The following is a 13,995-nucleotide window of genomic DNA, read 5'->3' on the forward strand; positions in this document are numbered from 1 at the left end:
AGCCAGTTTATGGTTAAATCACCATAACCAACTTTTTCTTATCATCTTATGAGTGTCTGTTTAGTTTCTTGCCTTTTTGTCTAATTTGTTTGTCTGCCTTTCTGCATGTTTGTTGTTTAAAATAAATGCTATAAAAGAAAATTATAATTTAAATAATAGAAAATAAATTGGCAGAAATTTTAAGTTGTTGCATTGTTGCAGAAAAGATGTTAATGATGGATCCGTCTAGTGCACACCCCATGTACAGTTGCATAGGTTGCTGGTTTGCCTCTTTGTTGCATGTCATCCCATTCCCTACTTCCCACATTGCCTTTCTCTCTCGATCCACTGTCCTTGTTGTTTAGTGTTGGGATAGAATTGTTAAATTAATGCACAGCAAACATACATTCAATTTCAGCAATATCTGTCAGGGTTTTTCTCTTCTTGTCAAGTATTTGTGGGTCTTTGTGACTTTTTATTCTAAGTGTGATTATCATAAAATAATCATTTTAAAATACTCCTGGTATCGCAGGCAATATTAAGATTAATGAAAAAAGTCTCTGTTTAACAAGGGGTCAGTTGAGGATAAGATGGACTTAGAGAGTAACCCCATAAATCTGAATAAGTGATAAATAAGGTTAAGAAAATAAGACGTTTCTTTGATTTAAGACTGCTATGACTTGTCACATGACGGCTGAGTGAAAGACCAGCAAGTCTGGGGTATGCACAAGGAAGACTCCCGCACATGCAACCGGTTATCACCAGCTGAGATACAGAAATGCAGCTCAGCAAAAAGGCTCCTGTTAAATTTCATGGTGGGGGGGAGAAGAGGGGGAGACCACAGGCACGTTTCTCTGAGTGGAGGGTGGTGCCAGAAGCAGCATACCGGGGGTCTTAACAGAAGGTTCATCTGAACTGCCAGGGCGTAGTGACCTGAAACACAACACCTTTTATCTTTTGCCTCTTCCAGGGAAACAGGAGTTGGTCCATGGCTGAAATTCAGCAGCAGATTTTGGCTGACTGGCCTTACCAGCACAGTCAAACGCAGAAGTGTTTAGCTTTACTTGCTTTGGATACAGAGAAAGATTTGTTTTGCTTTATACATGTGTGCAATCAAAGACTGTATCAGGGTTTAGATGGTGTCAAAGAAGCACAGAAAGCTCCAGACGAACCTCCAAAAGAAAGATTTTGAATGAGGAGGAATATAATGAGGGGACATGTTGCCCTGACAGCAACAAATGAATCAATTTTGCAGAGATCTGACTGTTGCTCTCGACACCACATGTCCCTGAAGCTTTTAGCTGCAGAGTCTTATTCCATGCATGAGATCAGAGATCAAGCTGGCTTTCTTTCTCAGCTACGTGTTTGCTTTAAGGGCAGTAGAAAAAAAAGCAATTTTAGACCTCAAAGTATAATGAGCTCCAAAAATTCTGCATTATCTTGTGTGCATAGTCCTTTTCACTGTGCACATGTATCACTCTTGTGTTGGGGTGAGTGATTGCGTCCGAGAATGGCCTCACAGCTGCAGATAAAAGTCACTTTGTTTGCCTTTGTTTTAAGATAGCATGGTGATTGGTCAATTAATGATTTTCTGTTGCATGTGTGCAGCAGTCTTCCACTTGTTAAAATTGCACAGAGTAATTTGCTCTCACTGCTTATTATGGTCATTTTATTGCCCTGAATTTACTGTCTGGACCTTGACACAATATATTTCCACACCGGTCTCACAGATAACCTACATTGTAACAGGCTATGTCAGCAGCGGCGAAAAGGGAAACACTAAAGGATTTCATGCATTTCATCGACTATTAAAGGAATACAAAACGCTGTGTAGGTGAAGCTGAGGTTTTCTCATCATTAAGAATACTTCATCTAATTTTATTTTCAACCTTCTGGGTTAACCTGCACACATCTGTCCTTGCTTGTTATGTTTTTATGATACAATATAAAGTGTGGGCTACTGACCTCTCCGCGAATGTAGACGACTTATAATCAGGTCAAAGCCTTGTTAAAACCTAAAGAGGGTTTACATGCTCATTTTCCAGGTTTGAGTCCTTGTCCTGTTTTGATCTTACTCAGAACAGGTCACACAGTATATAACCCTGTATGCATGACAATGAGGGTATCAAGGCTCCTGATCCTCTGAGTGCTGTTTTGTCATAATTTGTCATATTCTACTATCTTCTGCCCCAACAAAGAAGAATCAGAAAGTTAGAGAAGCTCCTAAAATACCACAGTATACAGGTTTCTATCAGAATACTCCGGGAATCACATCTAGATTTCTTAAGAGCAGGATTAAAGCTTTTTTAATATATATATATATATTGAGTAGGGAAGACTTATAGTAAAACCATATGTGATTTTTTTATATACCAGTACCATGATCTAAATACAACAATGTATCATATATCAAAAATGCATTGACCTACATAATACAAATCAGGTCAAATGTTCTCAAGTTTGACCCCTGCTAATACCTCAGCTCTCTGTACTGATGGGTCACTTTTTGCACAGTATATACCTGCATCAACAAAGGCAGTAATACTAACTAAAGCATATGACTTATTTCTGAAGTATATCTAGTTCTCCGCATTTGACTGGGGGAAAGCACTCTCCTTCTCTCTCGTCCACTGGATTCCATTACCCTTTAGCCAGCAGGGCTGTTAGGGGTGAAAGGGGGTCAGATCCAGTTACTGGGAGAAGAATCCTGTTGAGACAGTGCATGATGAGTGATAAACTGCTGAGCAGCTGAACAGCTGTGCTCAGTGTTTTACCTGCCAAAAGTACACACACATACACATACAAATACAGTAAGATGAGACAGTGAGGCACGACAAATATGCCCAATTTTAATGGATCCCTATCTGGGAATATAGGTCAGAGATGTCTGGTTTGATTTTGTGTTAGTCTGAGAAGATGTATTGCCTATTTTGCACCAGTTAGTGGTCTGGCAGAGGTTAAACAAACTTCAGACTACATTGGCTTCTTGTAAGATTCTTTTTGGGGTACTTTGGTTATCCTAACCATGGTCTTCATGAACACTGAGTATACTCTCGACGTGAGCAGTAAGCTTTGAATTTGCTCGGACCTCTTATTTACAGGACAGAACAGTGTTAAAATATGTTTTCCAATAAAAAATGTTGCCCAGGCCTGTGATATTGAAATATTGACAGTCTTTTCAGCCATTCTTGTTGAAATTGTAATAAGTACATTAAATGCAATAAGATTTTTGTCCCATCAGAGGTGGAGAAATAAAATGTCAGCTTTAGCTGTTTTGCAAAAAAGGCTGAATATTAACATCAATATATATATATAAATACTGTAGCTTTAAGCATTTTGGTAAATTGTCAGAGCTTCAAGGGAGCTGTAGCTGTTGATTTGGATGTAAGAAAAATCCCCCCCTTATCTTTACAGAGACTAATTGTGTAAAATTCATGCTCAAAGTATGCATCATCTATGCATGGTTTTATTATCCAAATTTGATATAATCGACCAGAAACATATGATACCTAGACATTTTATTTGGCTTCAAAAGGTAAAGTCTAAAGTAATTAAAAGTTCAAAGTCTTCATCACTGTCAAAAACTGCAGTAGCCTATGCACCAGACATGCAGAGGATTTGATATTATGTTTCTCTCTCAGACCCTAGCAACGACAACAACAGATAAACTTAGGAAATACACACAAGACGAAGAGAATGGATAAAAAAAAAAAAAAGACCTTGCTAGAAAAAGATAAGTTAAAATTAAAAAGAAGAAAGTAATACAAATAATAAAATACAGTTTAAAACAGTGCAAACACTTTGCTATAGTGCATTAGAATATAATGTAACTTTTATTAAACTAAACTCATGTAATGTCGTGTTAATCTAAGCTCATGTAGTGTCATTTGAGTCCAAAAGGCAACTTTGAATAGTTGCATTGAACGATGACTCATAATTAGTTGAATGATAAATTAATATTCTGTCTCCTTTAATTCCAAGTGTTATTTGTACAGCACAAATTGCTTTAACCTGGTATGAACTGTCTGTTTGCCATTCTTAATTAAGTTTTGGTCGACTTATGGGTGTCAATATTATAAATGTGCAATGCAACGCACATCAAGTCAAACAGACAGATGGCTGCTCCCTCTGAAGTATCACTTTTTAAAACACCAAACTCGACCTAACAAGTTACAGCCATAAGCTAGCACGTTCACTCCTCGACATAGCAACATAAACCATCTACTAAATTATTGGTCAATTATTTAATTTGAACGCCTTTTCCAAGCCAATCAGAGCAAGGCTTCGTTTTGTGTCGGGAGGTCTGCTCTGATTGGTCAAACCTTCGAGTCAGCTGAGAAGGAGGAATGTATAAATACTCCACAGAAGTTTAACTTGTCGCTGCAGTGTGTCTGTATGTCAGTGTGTGTGTCTCAGTGTGGGAGGAACAGTGAGTTTATTTATGAAGAATCTAAACTAAGTTATTTGCACTTTAATATTAAAGGTAAGTTATTCAATACTCAAGTCATATCAGTGTTAGCTACGAATAATCAGCTAAAGGATTATAGCTTTAATTTCTCTTGTTATTGGCGTATTTTGAGCGTTTAAACTGTGAGCAGCTTCATGCACCTTAGCTCCCGTTTCCCTAATGAGACACCTGCTTCTTGTTTAGCTGAAACAACGCGCCTCGATCATTCCTCTCACGTCGCTTTGTTTTATTTTTCAGGCAGCTTTGCTGAAACCACAGGAAAAACAGTCCACTCCTGAAAATCAAGACTGCCACCATGGTTGCTACAAGCACTTTAAAGACCAAAAGCAGCGAATGCATCTCAGACTTGGCTGACAGAAGATATGACCAGGCTTGCATAGAGAAAGGTAACTGAACTGGATGTTTCTCTTGTTTTTGTCTGAATGGATAACCTGCTCTAGTTGCAGGATACTTCCAATTGTGTGCTTGTTTATCCCGGCGTGGTGCATAGCTGCAGCAGTGAGGGGAGGGGAAGGGAGGGAGGCGGGGAGAGAAGTCAACAGAGGATGAAGTCATCCCTTTCGCCTGTCTGCAAAACAGCAGAACATTAGCAGATATTTTTCTCCTAGTTGCAGCTAGGATTTGTTTCAGCAAAACATATGTGCACGTTCCTTTTTTTTGTATTTGTTTTATTCTGATCTGAAATGCTTCTACAGTTCTGCTAGTCTCTGTGTATTATTGAATCTGTCTTTGTCTCCTGTTAGATCTTAACCATATCCAAACAATGAAGCAAGAGGGCATGCAAAGGCTGAATTTATTACCCCAATCATTTGTTTGTTTGTATTTTATGAGTGGTCACAAATAAAGAAAAACCTTTAATATGTTGCATGTTGCAAACTTGAAATATATTTATCTGCAGTCCTGCATTTAATATATTGTTTGTAGGAGTGAGTATTGCCAAGAACCTCACAATACGATACGCATCACGATACTTGGGTCATGATACGATAGTATCATGATATCACAATATTGTGATATATTGCAATATTCTACACAATAAACTAAGAAAAAATAGGAATGGTGTATATGTAAATCACACTATTACTCAAAATTGAAAGGAAAAAATAAGTCAAAACTATTTGATTGAAAACAACTTTTCCACTTTATTGTTTTTGAAATACTGAAGTTGTATTTTAATTCCAACTTGGCTAAAATGTGAATTTTTATTATTACAAAAATATCTATCATATTAGAGGTCAAAGTATCATGATATATTGCTGTATCAATATTTTTTTACACCTAATTTTTTGTGACAAAAAAAGCTGGCATTGGTCTCAACATATTCAACTTGTATTGTTTTCCAGAGCTAGACTTCTGGGCTCACTGCTTAGCTGAACCCCTGAGGAATTCAGAAGTCACAGAGGACAAAACCTGTCAACAGCTGGCCAAGATGTTCGAAAACAGCCTTTCACGAGCCAAGAAGACAACGCTGCACTGCTCCTCTGTTCTGGTACCAGAGAAGCTCACAAGAAGGATAGCTCGTGAAGTCCTGCGGCTGGCGTATTGCGAGCCCTGCGGCCTGCGTGGCTGCGTCCTCTACATCCACCTGGAGCTTGAAAAGGGCTGCAAGCGGCTGGAGCGCATCGTATATGATGCCACCGTGGTGCCCACATTTGAGCTGACTCTTGTGTTCAAGCAGGATGGCACAGCCTGGCCCAGCCTACGAGACTTTCTCTTTTTGGGGGCATGCTTTGCCCCAACTTTTAGGCATGTACTTAAACTGAGTCCAGGTTTCCGACTTGTCAAAAAAAAGCTGTACTCCTCCGCGGCTGGCACCGTGGTAGAAGAGTGCTAAACTTTTTGGAGGGATTAAAGCAGTATATTGGGTTTCTTGTGGGTATACGCACTTCTGCCCAAATGTCAATGGCACTCCAGTGGTGTCACTATTTCTACAGTCTTTTTGTACAATAGTTAGTCAGTTCAGCTCTTAGTAGCCAGTCAGTTCAGTTTGGGACATGGGATGTTAAAAGGTTAAAAGCTTTTGCATATATGAGCCTGATAGTTTCGGGTTTGCCTTCAGTGTTTCTAGTGCATTTTTTTCATCAGCATAATTGTAATATTGTGGGTGTTGGTTTTTTCTAATTGGAGCAACTGTCGCTCAAACACAATTTTAAACTGTACATTATGCAGATGAATGTAAAACTATGTTTGAGAGGGACATACTGTGGGTACACTTTGTTGGAGACACTCGCCACTTTGTTGATGCATCTGTGTGTTTCCAGATACATTGAATGTGTTTGGCAACTGTAAACACACCTAGGCTTAAATAGGACACTGCAATCTAGTCTATGGGGGCCATATGTAGCAAGTTGTGCAATGTTGTTTTCAGGGCTGCGGATGTTTTTAGGAGAGAATGTTTTGTGATGATGCTGCCGTCACGGTGTGGGCTTCTCATGCCGTGACATGTTGATGCCTTAAATGTCACAGAAATGTACATTTTTTTCACTTTGGTCACAGATATATGTACGTCTGTATGTGTGAATGTTTTTAATATCTAATAATTCTTAAGCCCCCTTAAGCCTCTTGGTATTTAAAAGGATGGTTCGCCCAAATTTAAAAGCTTAATTGTTTTCAATGTCATTTGTTATTTGGGATGAGAAGAAATTGCTGGAGGTCCAACTGATAATTGTGATTTTTTTTTTTTTTCTTTTCTTTTTTTTGTGGATTCCTTAAAGTTTTTTTTAAATGCCTTTGAACTTCCTGTTGATGGAAACTAAAAATCTTGTCTATCAGACAATTAAAAGTTTAAACCTCTTCATGTTTGTAGTCTTTATTCCAATCATTTAACCCATTGCTGAATGTCTCACTTGTCACAGAACATCTGTCTGTATTCTTTAACTATGACCGGGTGCTGGAGTCTGCAGGCACAACAGGATCTCAGAGAATGTAATGTTTGAAGCTATTAAGGTTAAGGTTAAGCATTCTCTGTGTGATGACTTAATTGGCATAATGTAACTTTTTCAGAACAACAAAACAAAATGTTATGACCACTTTCCAACTGTGACGTCTTATCAGAATGTTTAAATTGTTGTCTTGTCACAAGTTTTAATTTTCAGCCCCAGCAGCAAGCAAGGTCAAGATCGTACATTCTCTACTGTTGCTGTTTATAACAGCACAGCAGCTGCTTGCTGTGTGAACCTGCAGGGAGTGTGTGACATTTCTCACTCTGGTTAATGGAGGCATCTCCATAGTGATTTTCAGGGCCTCTGTGAAAAATTAAAATGAGATTCAGATGAACTCCAGACTGTCACACTTGTCTGAGACAATTGTAGTAGTCATTTGTTCTGCTGACCCCTTTCTCTCTAGCTCTGCCTCTCATTTTTACACAGTGTGATGCTAAATTTGTTGAGCTATTGACCCCCTGATGCACTACTTTATAGAGGATTGCATAATAGTTTGACCAAATATACAGTCACGTCATTCATGCCCAAACAAAGGGGGTCATGGTGGGTTACAGTAGGTTAATGACCGGAGCACATGATCTTGTGAAAGATGCATCACCATCATTGTGAGTGGACAAAGCACCAGTGATCATTTACTCAGTGTCACACGCCTGGCTCCTTTCTCTTGCTGTGCTAATGTGGGTCAGCATACAAGGTTGCATCATTGAGCCCAGAAAAGGAATGCCTTTAATATCTGTTGACATTCACTGGTGAGCATTGCCTACCACTGAGTTATACTGAGTATCATTTAGAAGTTGTTTAGAATAAATATCCTTATTTGTTTTTAAGTTAATTAAATGCCAAGAGAAAAACAATCCAAGATCAAGATGATTTGACATTAACTTCTCTCTTGTTTAGTTTGACATTACTTTGATCTGTTCTTTGACTTTAACATTGCAACAAATCGAGGCAGTTAGCTTAGCTAAGTTGAGCTTGACCTAATTCAACCTAGCTTAGTATAGCTAAGAGTAAAGACTAAAACAGAAGAAATTTCTGGGTTGTTATTCAACTCAACTCAACTCAACTCAACTCAACTCAACTTTATTTATAAAGCACTTTAAAAACAACCACAGCCGAAACAGAGTGCTATACATAAATAGACAAACAACGCAGGCATAAAGCAATTAAAACACAGGATAATAAAACAATAAAAACAATAACACAATAGAAGCAATAAATAAAAACAGACCATAAAACACTAAAACAGGAGCAGAGTCTCATGCAGGGTTGAAAGCCAAGGAATAAAAATGGGTTTTAAGAGGAGTTTTAAAAATAGACAGTGAGGAGGCTTGTCTAATGTGGAGGGGAAGCTCATTCCATAAATTTAGAGCTGCAACAGAAAAAGCTCTATCCCCTCTGCATTCAAACGAAAATCTAAGCCCAATAAGTCTTTACAGTTTTACAGTGGCTCAGTATCAAACTTATATCTTACCCCACATGTGTGTATCTAGCAGGAGATACTCTGTAATATCAACACACCTAACTAAGGATTGCTCAGCTCTTAAGCTTTTATCATTACTGAATGTATCATTTTCATTAGTTTACGGGGTGCTGGTCGGGGAATTCTGTTACCTTTGGACAGTCTGTCAGAGTGCGACTCGCCTTGCTTTCAGTTTATACAAAGCTAAGCCTACTGGTTTGCTGGATTTACCCTTATGTGAACAGCACATAACACTTGAGTGTTAAGCCTAGTTTTAGATAAACAGAATCTGTAGCTTGTGATAATGCTTAAGGTTCACTGACACCTACACTGAGCCTTCTGTCAGCTGCTGACTTTCATAGTCCTAATAGCTTCGTAAGGATCATTGTAAACAACACCTTTTAAATGCAACATGTACTTCCTTGGTTTCAAATGACATCAAATGCGTCTATCAAGGGACTCTCCAGTATTATAATTCTAAACTCATGGAAAAGTACTGGAAGCCCCTGAGCTGTACTCTACTAAATTGGCAGCTCACTCACTGAAGCTCATGAACCTGCTGGAGGTACTTGACATTCTCAGTGTCGACATGATGCACAGTGTCGGTGTCAATGACAGTGCCATGTTTTGAAATGGCTCCTTCCTTGCCACAGCTTCAGAGTCAATCACAACATACAGACTGATTGTACATGCACACCGTACACAGTGCATATTGACAGCCGACAGATGTGAAGTGGCTTTGAGTCACAGTTCCATCTCCACGGGGTGTCAGATTCCCTGCATGGGCTGTTTGTTCCTGACTTGGAGCTGAGACCATGTTTCCTCCTGATCCACAGCACCACCTCTTTCTGGGAAGGTTGAAATCTGATGAACATGGATCAAGGCATCAGGCATGTCACACCAGGGCTACTTGTTGATCCACAAATGTTTTTAAGTCTCTTGATGGCTTAAATGTAATCTATGTAAACAACACGTATACAGTATGTTATAGTCTTAATGTTTTTGTTTACCTTTCAAATATGTAGCCCATCTCCTTTAAAGTCAATGGATATAATGTGAGGAACTTTTTTTTTATTTTAACAGATCTTGTTTAGTCATTCATTTTTTTACATTTAGTTCTAACTCATTATTTAAAAAGGACTCATTTTAAATGACTATGGCTGTGTGTATGAAAGAATGAGCATTTCCAATCTGAAATCAAAACAGGAGGCAGAAGCTATATGAATAATTGAGCTTATATAGATGCGTTACTCAAAGCCATTATCTAATTCAGAAGTGCTTGTTTGAAATATCACAGACAGACCTATTATGCAAAAGGTAATGTTTTGTTGGGTATGGAGACTTTGAAGCCACTGTGACCAATCACAACATGATGAAACCCAAACTAGTCTCAGTCCAAAGACTCTCTAAATTGTCTGTTTGGTAAACATGAGCTTACTTTTAGCTCTCCACCGAGGATATATCACATGATTTCTAGGGTATTGAAATTCAAATCTTTCAAACACTTGTCTCTCACTGCTTTTGGAGCTGGCAGCATCCCATGTTGGTGAGTGGAATTTTAAAATATACTTTGCACAGCCAAGTAACACTTGAAACTCTTTAACACTAAGGGTGTTTCTTACATAAGAATAAAGTATTGTGTTAAAGCCAACACAGGAACAGATGGGACATGCTATGTTAAAGTTATGGTAGAATTGTATTATGATTTAGATAGAATGTTAAAGTAAATGTACGTTGGCCCTGAAGGGCAAAACACAACAACATTTCAGAAAACAGAGCAACATGTTGCCTATCCTCAACACCCCCCGGCTTCTTCTAGAAGTCTTTACATTCTGCCGTTTGGATACTGTACTTCAAAAGCACAGTTCAAACTCAAGTGTGAGGAAAGTGTCTCATTTCCATCTCCTATGGACAGTCCCCGCCAGGATTCAAACCCAGGACCCTTGCATTGAAAGGCAGCAGCCCTGTCCATCACACCACAGGGCAACTTTGCAGGGCTTGACTCTTTAGGTCTTATTGTTTCACAATTTTTTGTAGTAGTTAAAAGAAACAGCTCATGCGAGGAAAACTGTGTATCAGTGCTGTCTTCGTATGGATGGTTTTGACTTAGTGAGGAAATGAAGATGCAAAAAGTTGCACCACGAGCTCTGCTTGTGTTGCTTTGTATCCCAGAGTTGTATGTGCAGGTAAGCAGAGGGTTGCAAAACAACATTATAAATGATAATACATAACACACGGGAGCAAACTTTCAGTTGCACAGCAAGACATACACAAGGTCCGCATAATAGACTGTGTAAAACATGGACATAGTTTCAGTGATGTCACCCATTGGTTTCAGGAGCAGAGTTTTGAAACCCAACAATGGTGGTTCCCATTTGGAATTGCTGACTCAATCTACCTTTCTGTTGACCTTGCAAGAGACAAAGATGTGGAGTTAAGGCAAGCCTCTAACAACCTGGCTAACAGCCAGAGTGTGCTCACTTCAGTCAAGTTTACCACACCCCTAATTATGCATAACTATGCAAAATCCATCATCTTAATATCTTACAGAGCCCCTAAAGTGACATAGGCAGAGATAAATGCTAATTATATATATTCCCATGTGCACCAGGAACTAACCCTTGCTCACGAGAACATTTCTTGTGATTCCGAGATACTAGTGCATGCTCATGAGAAAGTTTCTTGTGCGCACAAGAAAGTTGCACACAAGATACCAGATGTGCACCAGATCTCAATCAGTGCATCACTGTCTTCCTGTTTCAATCTAAAAATGACCGTACGGAGTTAGTTGAACTTTATTTCAACCTTTGGCTTCATTATAAGGTTATTATGGCTTTGCTGGATCATCCTCACAGCTTTTTTCGTCTCTGGACAGCCCCAAAAAAGGAAAATAAGAAACTTTATTGTGTGCACAGGTTGTTTTCTGGTGCGCACCAGAAACCTATCCTTTTGTTTTTTCAGTCAATATCACCTTAGGGGCTCATAATATCTTCAAAATGAACAAGTTTTAAAAACGTATCCTGTGAACAGTGTGCACAAATAAAGTAATGGGTATTCAGACAAAAAATGTTTTTGCATGATGCTGTAAAGATGTTTAAGTTTGCTGTTAACATAGTCTTTTTAACATGGATGCTAATGAGACTGAGCTTTTTGAGACAGCCGCAGGTGGACACTTGAGGAACTGCAGTTTTTGACACTTCTGCAATGGATTTATTTTTTAACATCAGAGGCTGCCGCTGTGTCCATTCACTTCAAGCAGTGGCCATTTGTTTACACTCCACCTGCCTCCCCTTGTCATTCCCCATTCTCTCTTTCCTGGTTTTAACTCAATCCACACTCCTCAAAAATGGCATGAACAGATAAAACACAAGATAAACATAAGTTGCATCTGCAGATTTACAAAGCACAAATCAAACAGAAATAGGCGTTACTCTGCTCATTAGTAGCCTCTCCTTAGAGGTAGCATGGCATGTTGTTGTCTGGCCTATCACACTTAGTAGCCTATTGCTTTAATTCCTTAATTGCCAGATAACAAACCCTATCACAAGGAACCAAGCCTTGTTGTGTTGAGATAACAAGATAAATTAATCTCTGAGAAAAATAAGTTGAGATCTCAAATGTTTGGACCCTTGACCCTAAAGAGCTTCCGTATTATACAGTTGCCAAATTATGCTTTATGCTAACTGATGCTGTATGATCTGTGTGTCACCTTCACATTTGAAAGCACCCTCCCCTTCCTGTATCTAAAAACAGCATAAAAATGTTTGTGAGCACATGATTTAAATTGATTGCTGTGTGTGGTGATAGATAATTTGGGTTCCTGAACGTAACACAGTGTTAAGAACAGGCAGTACCTTTGCAAGCACTTGGTGTCTAATTTTATTTGCAATATCAACAGCTCAAGTGTTTATAACTTCCAGTTTTGCTGTTACGTATCATGTTGACAATCACTTAGGTTGATCAGTTTATATGAGGACCACATTTATTGACTAACTTGGTCGCACTGCAATACGAATTTTAACAAATCTTAAAAAAGCTTTCTAAACTGCTCTTAATGACTCAAACGGACATAACGTGAACAACATCAACAGAAATGTATTCCTAAAAAAATCTGGGTATTTTGAGATGTTGCTATGCTATTCAAAGCAGTGAGGATGAGTTTCACTACAGTGTTTATCTGGCTGGTGTGTGACCTTCATTTAGAACTCTGCCTGTGGATGGTTTGGAGCTGACAACTCCTCCATGGTGCTGGCTTCAGCTTCAAACACGGATTTCTCTGGCATCTGACAAGTGGGCGTTGTCTCTCTTAAGACCTTTCATGGGGAGCTGCTGGAAGTGGGTTGTTGCCTGGGTGAAATCAGCTTCATGACAATACCCCCTGTCTACATTAATAAAACTGCTCCCATGGGATTGATTGAAAACCTGTGCCAAGCCAGTGCCCAGTGTTCGCACTGTATTAGGTCATTAATGTTTAGAAGCTGCATCTTGTCTGGTTTAGACTTAATTTGAACTCTATAGCACACAAAGCCCAACTAAGCTTCCATTATGGAGGAGAACATGTTGACTGTCGTGAGTGTTTGTGCCAAGGCTGAAAATGAGCAGGAAGTTTTACATTTGGAATAACTTTAAGAACATCTAGTTTAAGCGTGCTGGTCTGCATTACACAATAATTCCAAAAATAAATCATGAAACGCTTTGGGTTCATTTGCTCTGTTTTAATCGCTAATTTATATTCAACAAAATACTCAAGTTTATTCATAAAGCAGCCCTTGTCTTTCTTAAAAAAACACAATATCAGGTCTTATTGCAAATTGTTATTGCAGATCGAATACAAACAGATCCAACAAAAACAGCAATGTGTATATATATATACATTTTTGAAACAAATTTTGATGTAAATAGTTGCAAAACCTTTCTACAATTTCAATTGAGAAGACATCTTTCATTTTAAAGGCATGTTGTTCCTTTTGTAATTATGATTGCATTGGCTGACTGAAGTGGCCACCACTGCTTTCACACTGAACTCTTGATTATCAGTAATTTGAAGCCATATCCTTATGTTTATTATTTTTTCTGTGTTCATCTACTTACTATATAAAACAGCCTCGTCTTCTAAAACAACCTGGCCAAGATGATGTCTCCTTTGC

At 38.6% G+C, this 13,995-nt stretch overlaps 1 protein-coding gene across 1 annotated transcript; it reads left to right on the forward strand.

Moving 5' to 3' along the window:
* Positions 1–4,327: 4,327 nt before the first annotated feature.
* LOC117807408 (DNA damage-inducible transcript 4-like protein) lies at positions 4,328–7,242 on the forward strand. The gene is made up of 3 exons (XM_034676697.1): positions 4,328–4,462; positions 4,685–4,833; positions 5,791–7,242. The coding sequence occupies exons 2-3, from the start codon at positions 4,743–4,745 to the stop codon at positions 6,279–6,281; spliced, it is 582 nt and encodes a 193-aa protein (XP_034532588.1). The 5' UTR covers positions 4,328–4,462; positions 4,685–4,742; the 3' UTR covers positions 6,282–7,242.
* Positions 7,243–13,995: the final 6,753 nt, after the last annotated feature.

This window comes from Notolabrus celidotus, chromosome 23 (genome assembly GCF_009762535.1).
Source record: "Notolabrus celidotus isolate fNotCel1 chromosome 23, fNotCel1.pri, whole genome shotgun sequence".
Lineage (NCBI taxonomy): Eukaryota > Metazoa > Chordata > Actinopteri > Labriformes > Labridae > Notolabrus > Notolabrus celidotus.

Excerpts from the sequence above, each read along its gene's own strand:
- LOC117807408 (XM_034676697.1), top strand. The coding sequence starts at position 4,743 with ATGGTTGCTACAAGCACTTTAAAGACCAAAAGCAGCGAATGCATCTCA. Across the intron at positions 4,834-5,790 it reads CCAGGCTTGCATAGAGAAAG|AGCTAGACTTCTGGGCTCAC; the intron begins GTAACTGAACTG and ends ATTGTTTTCCAG.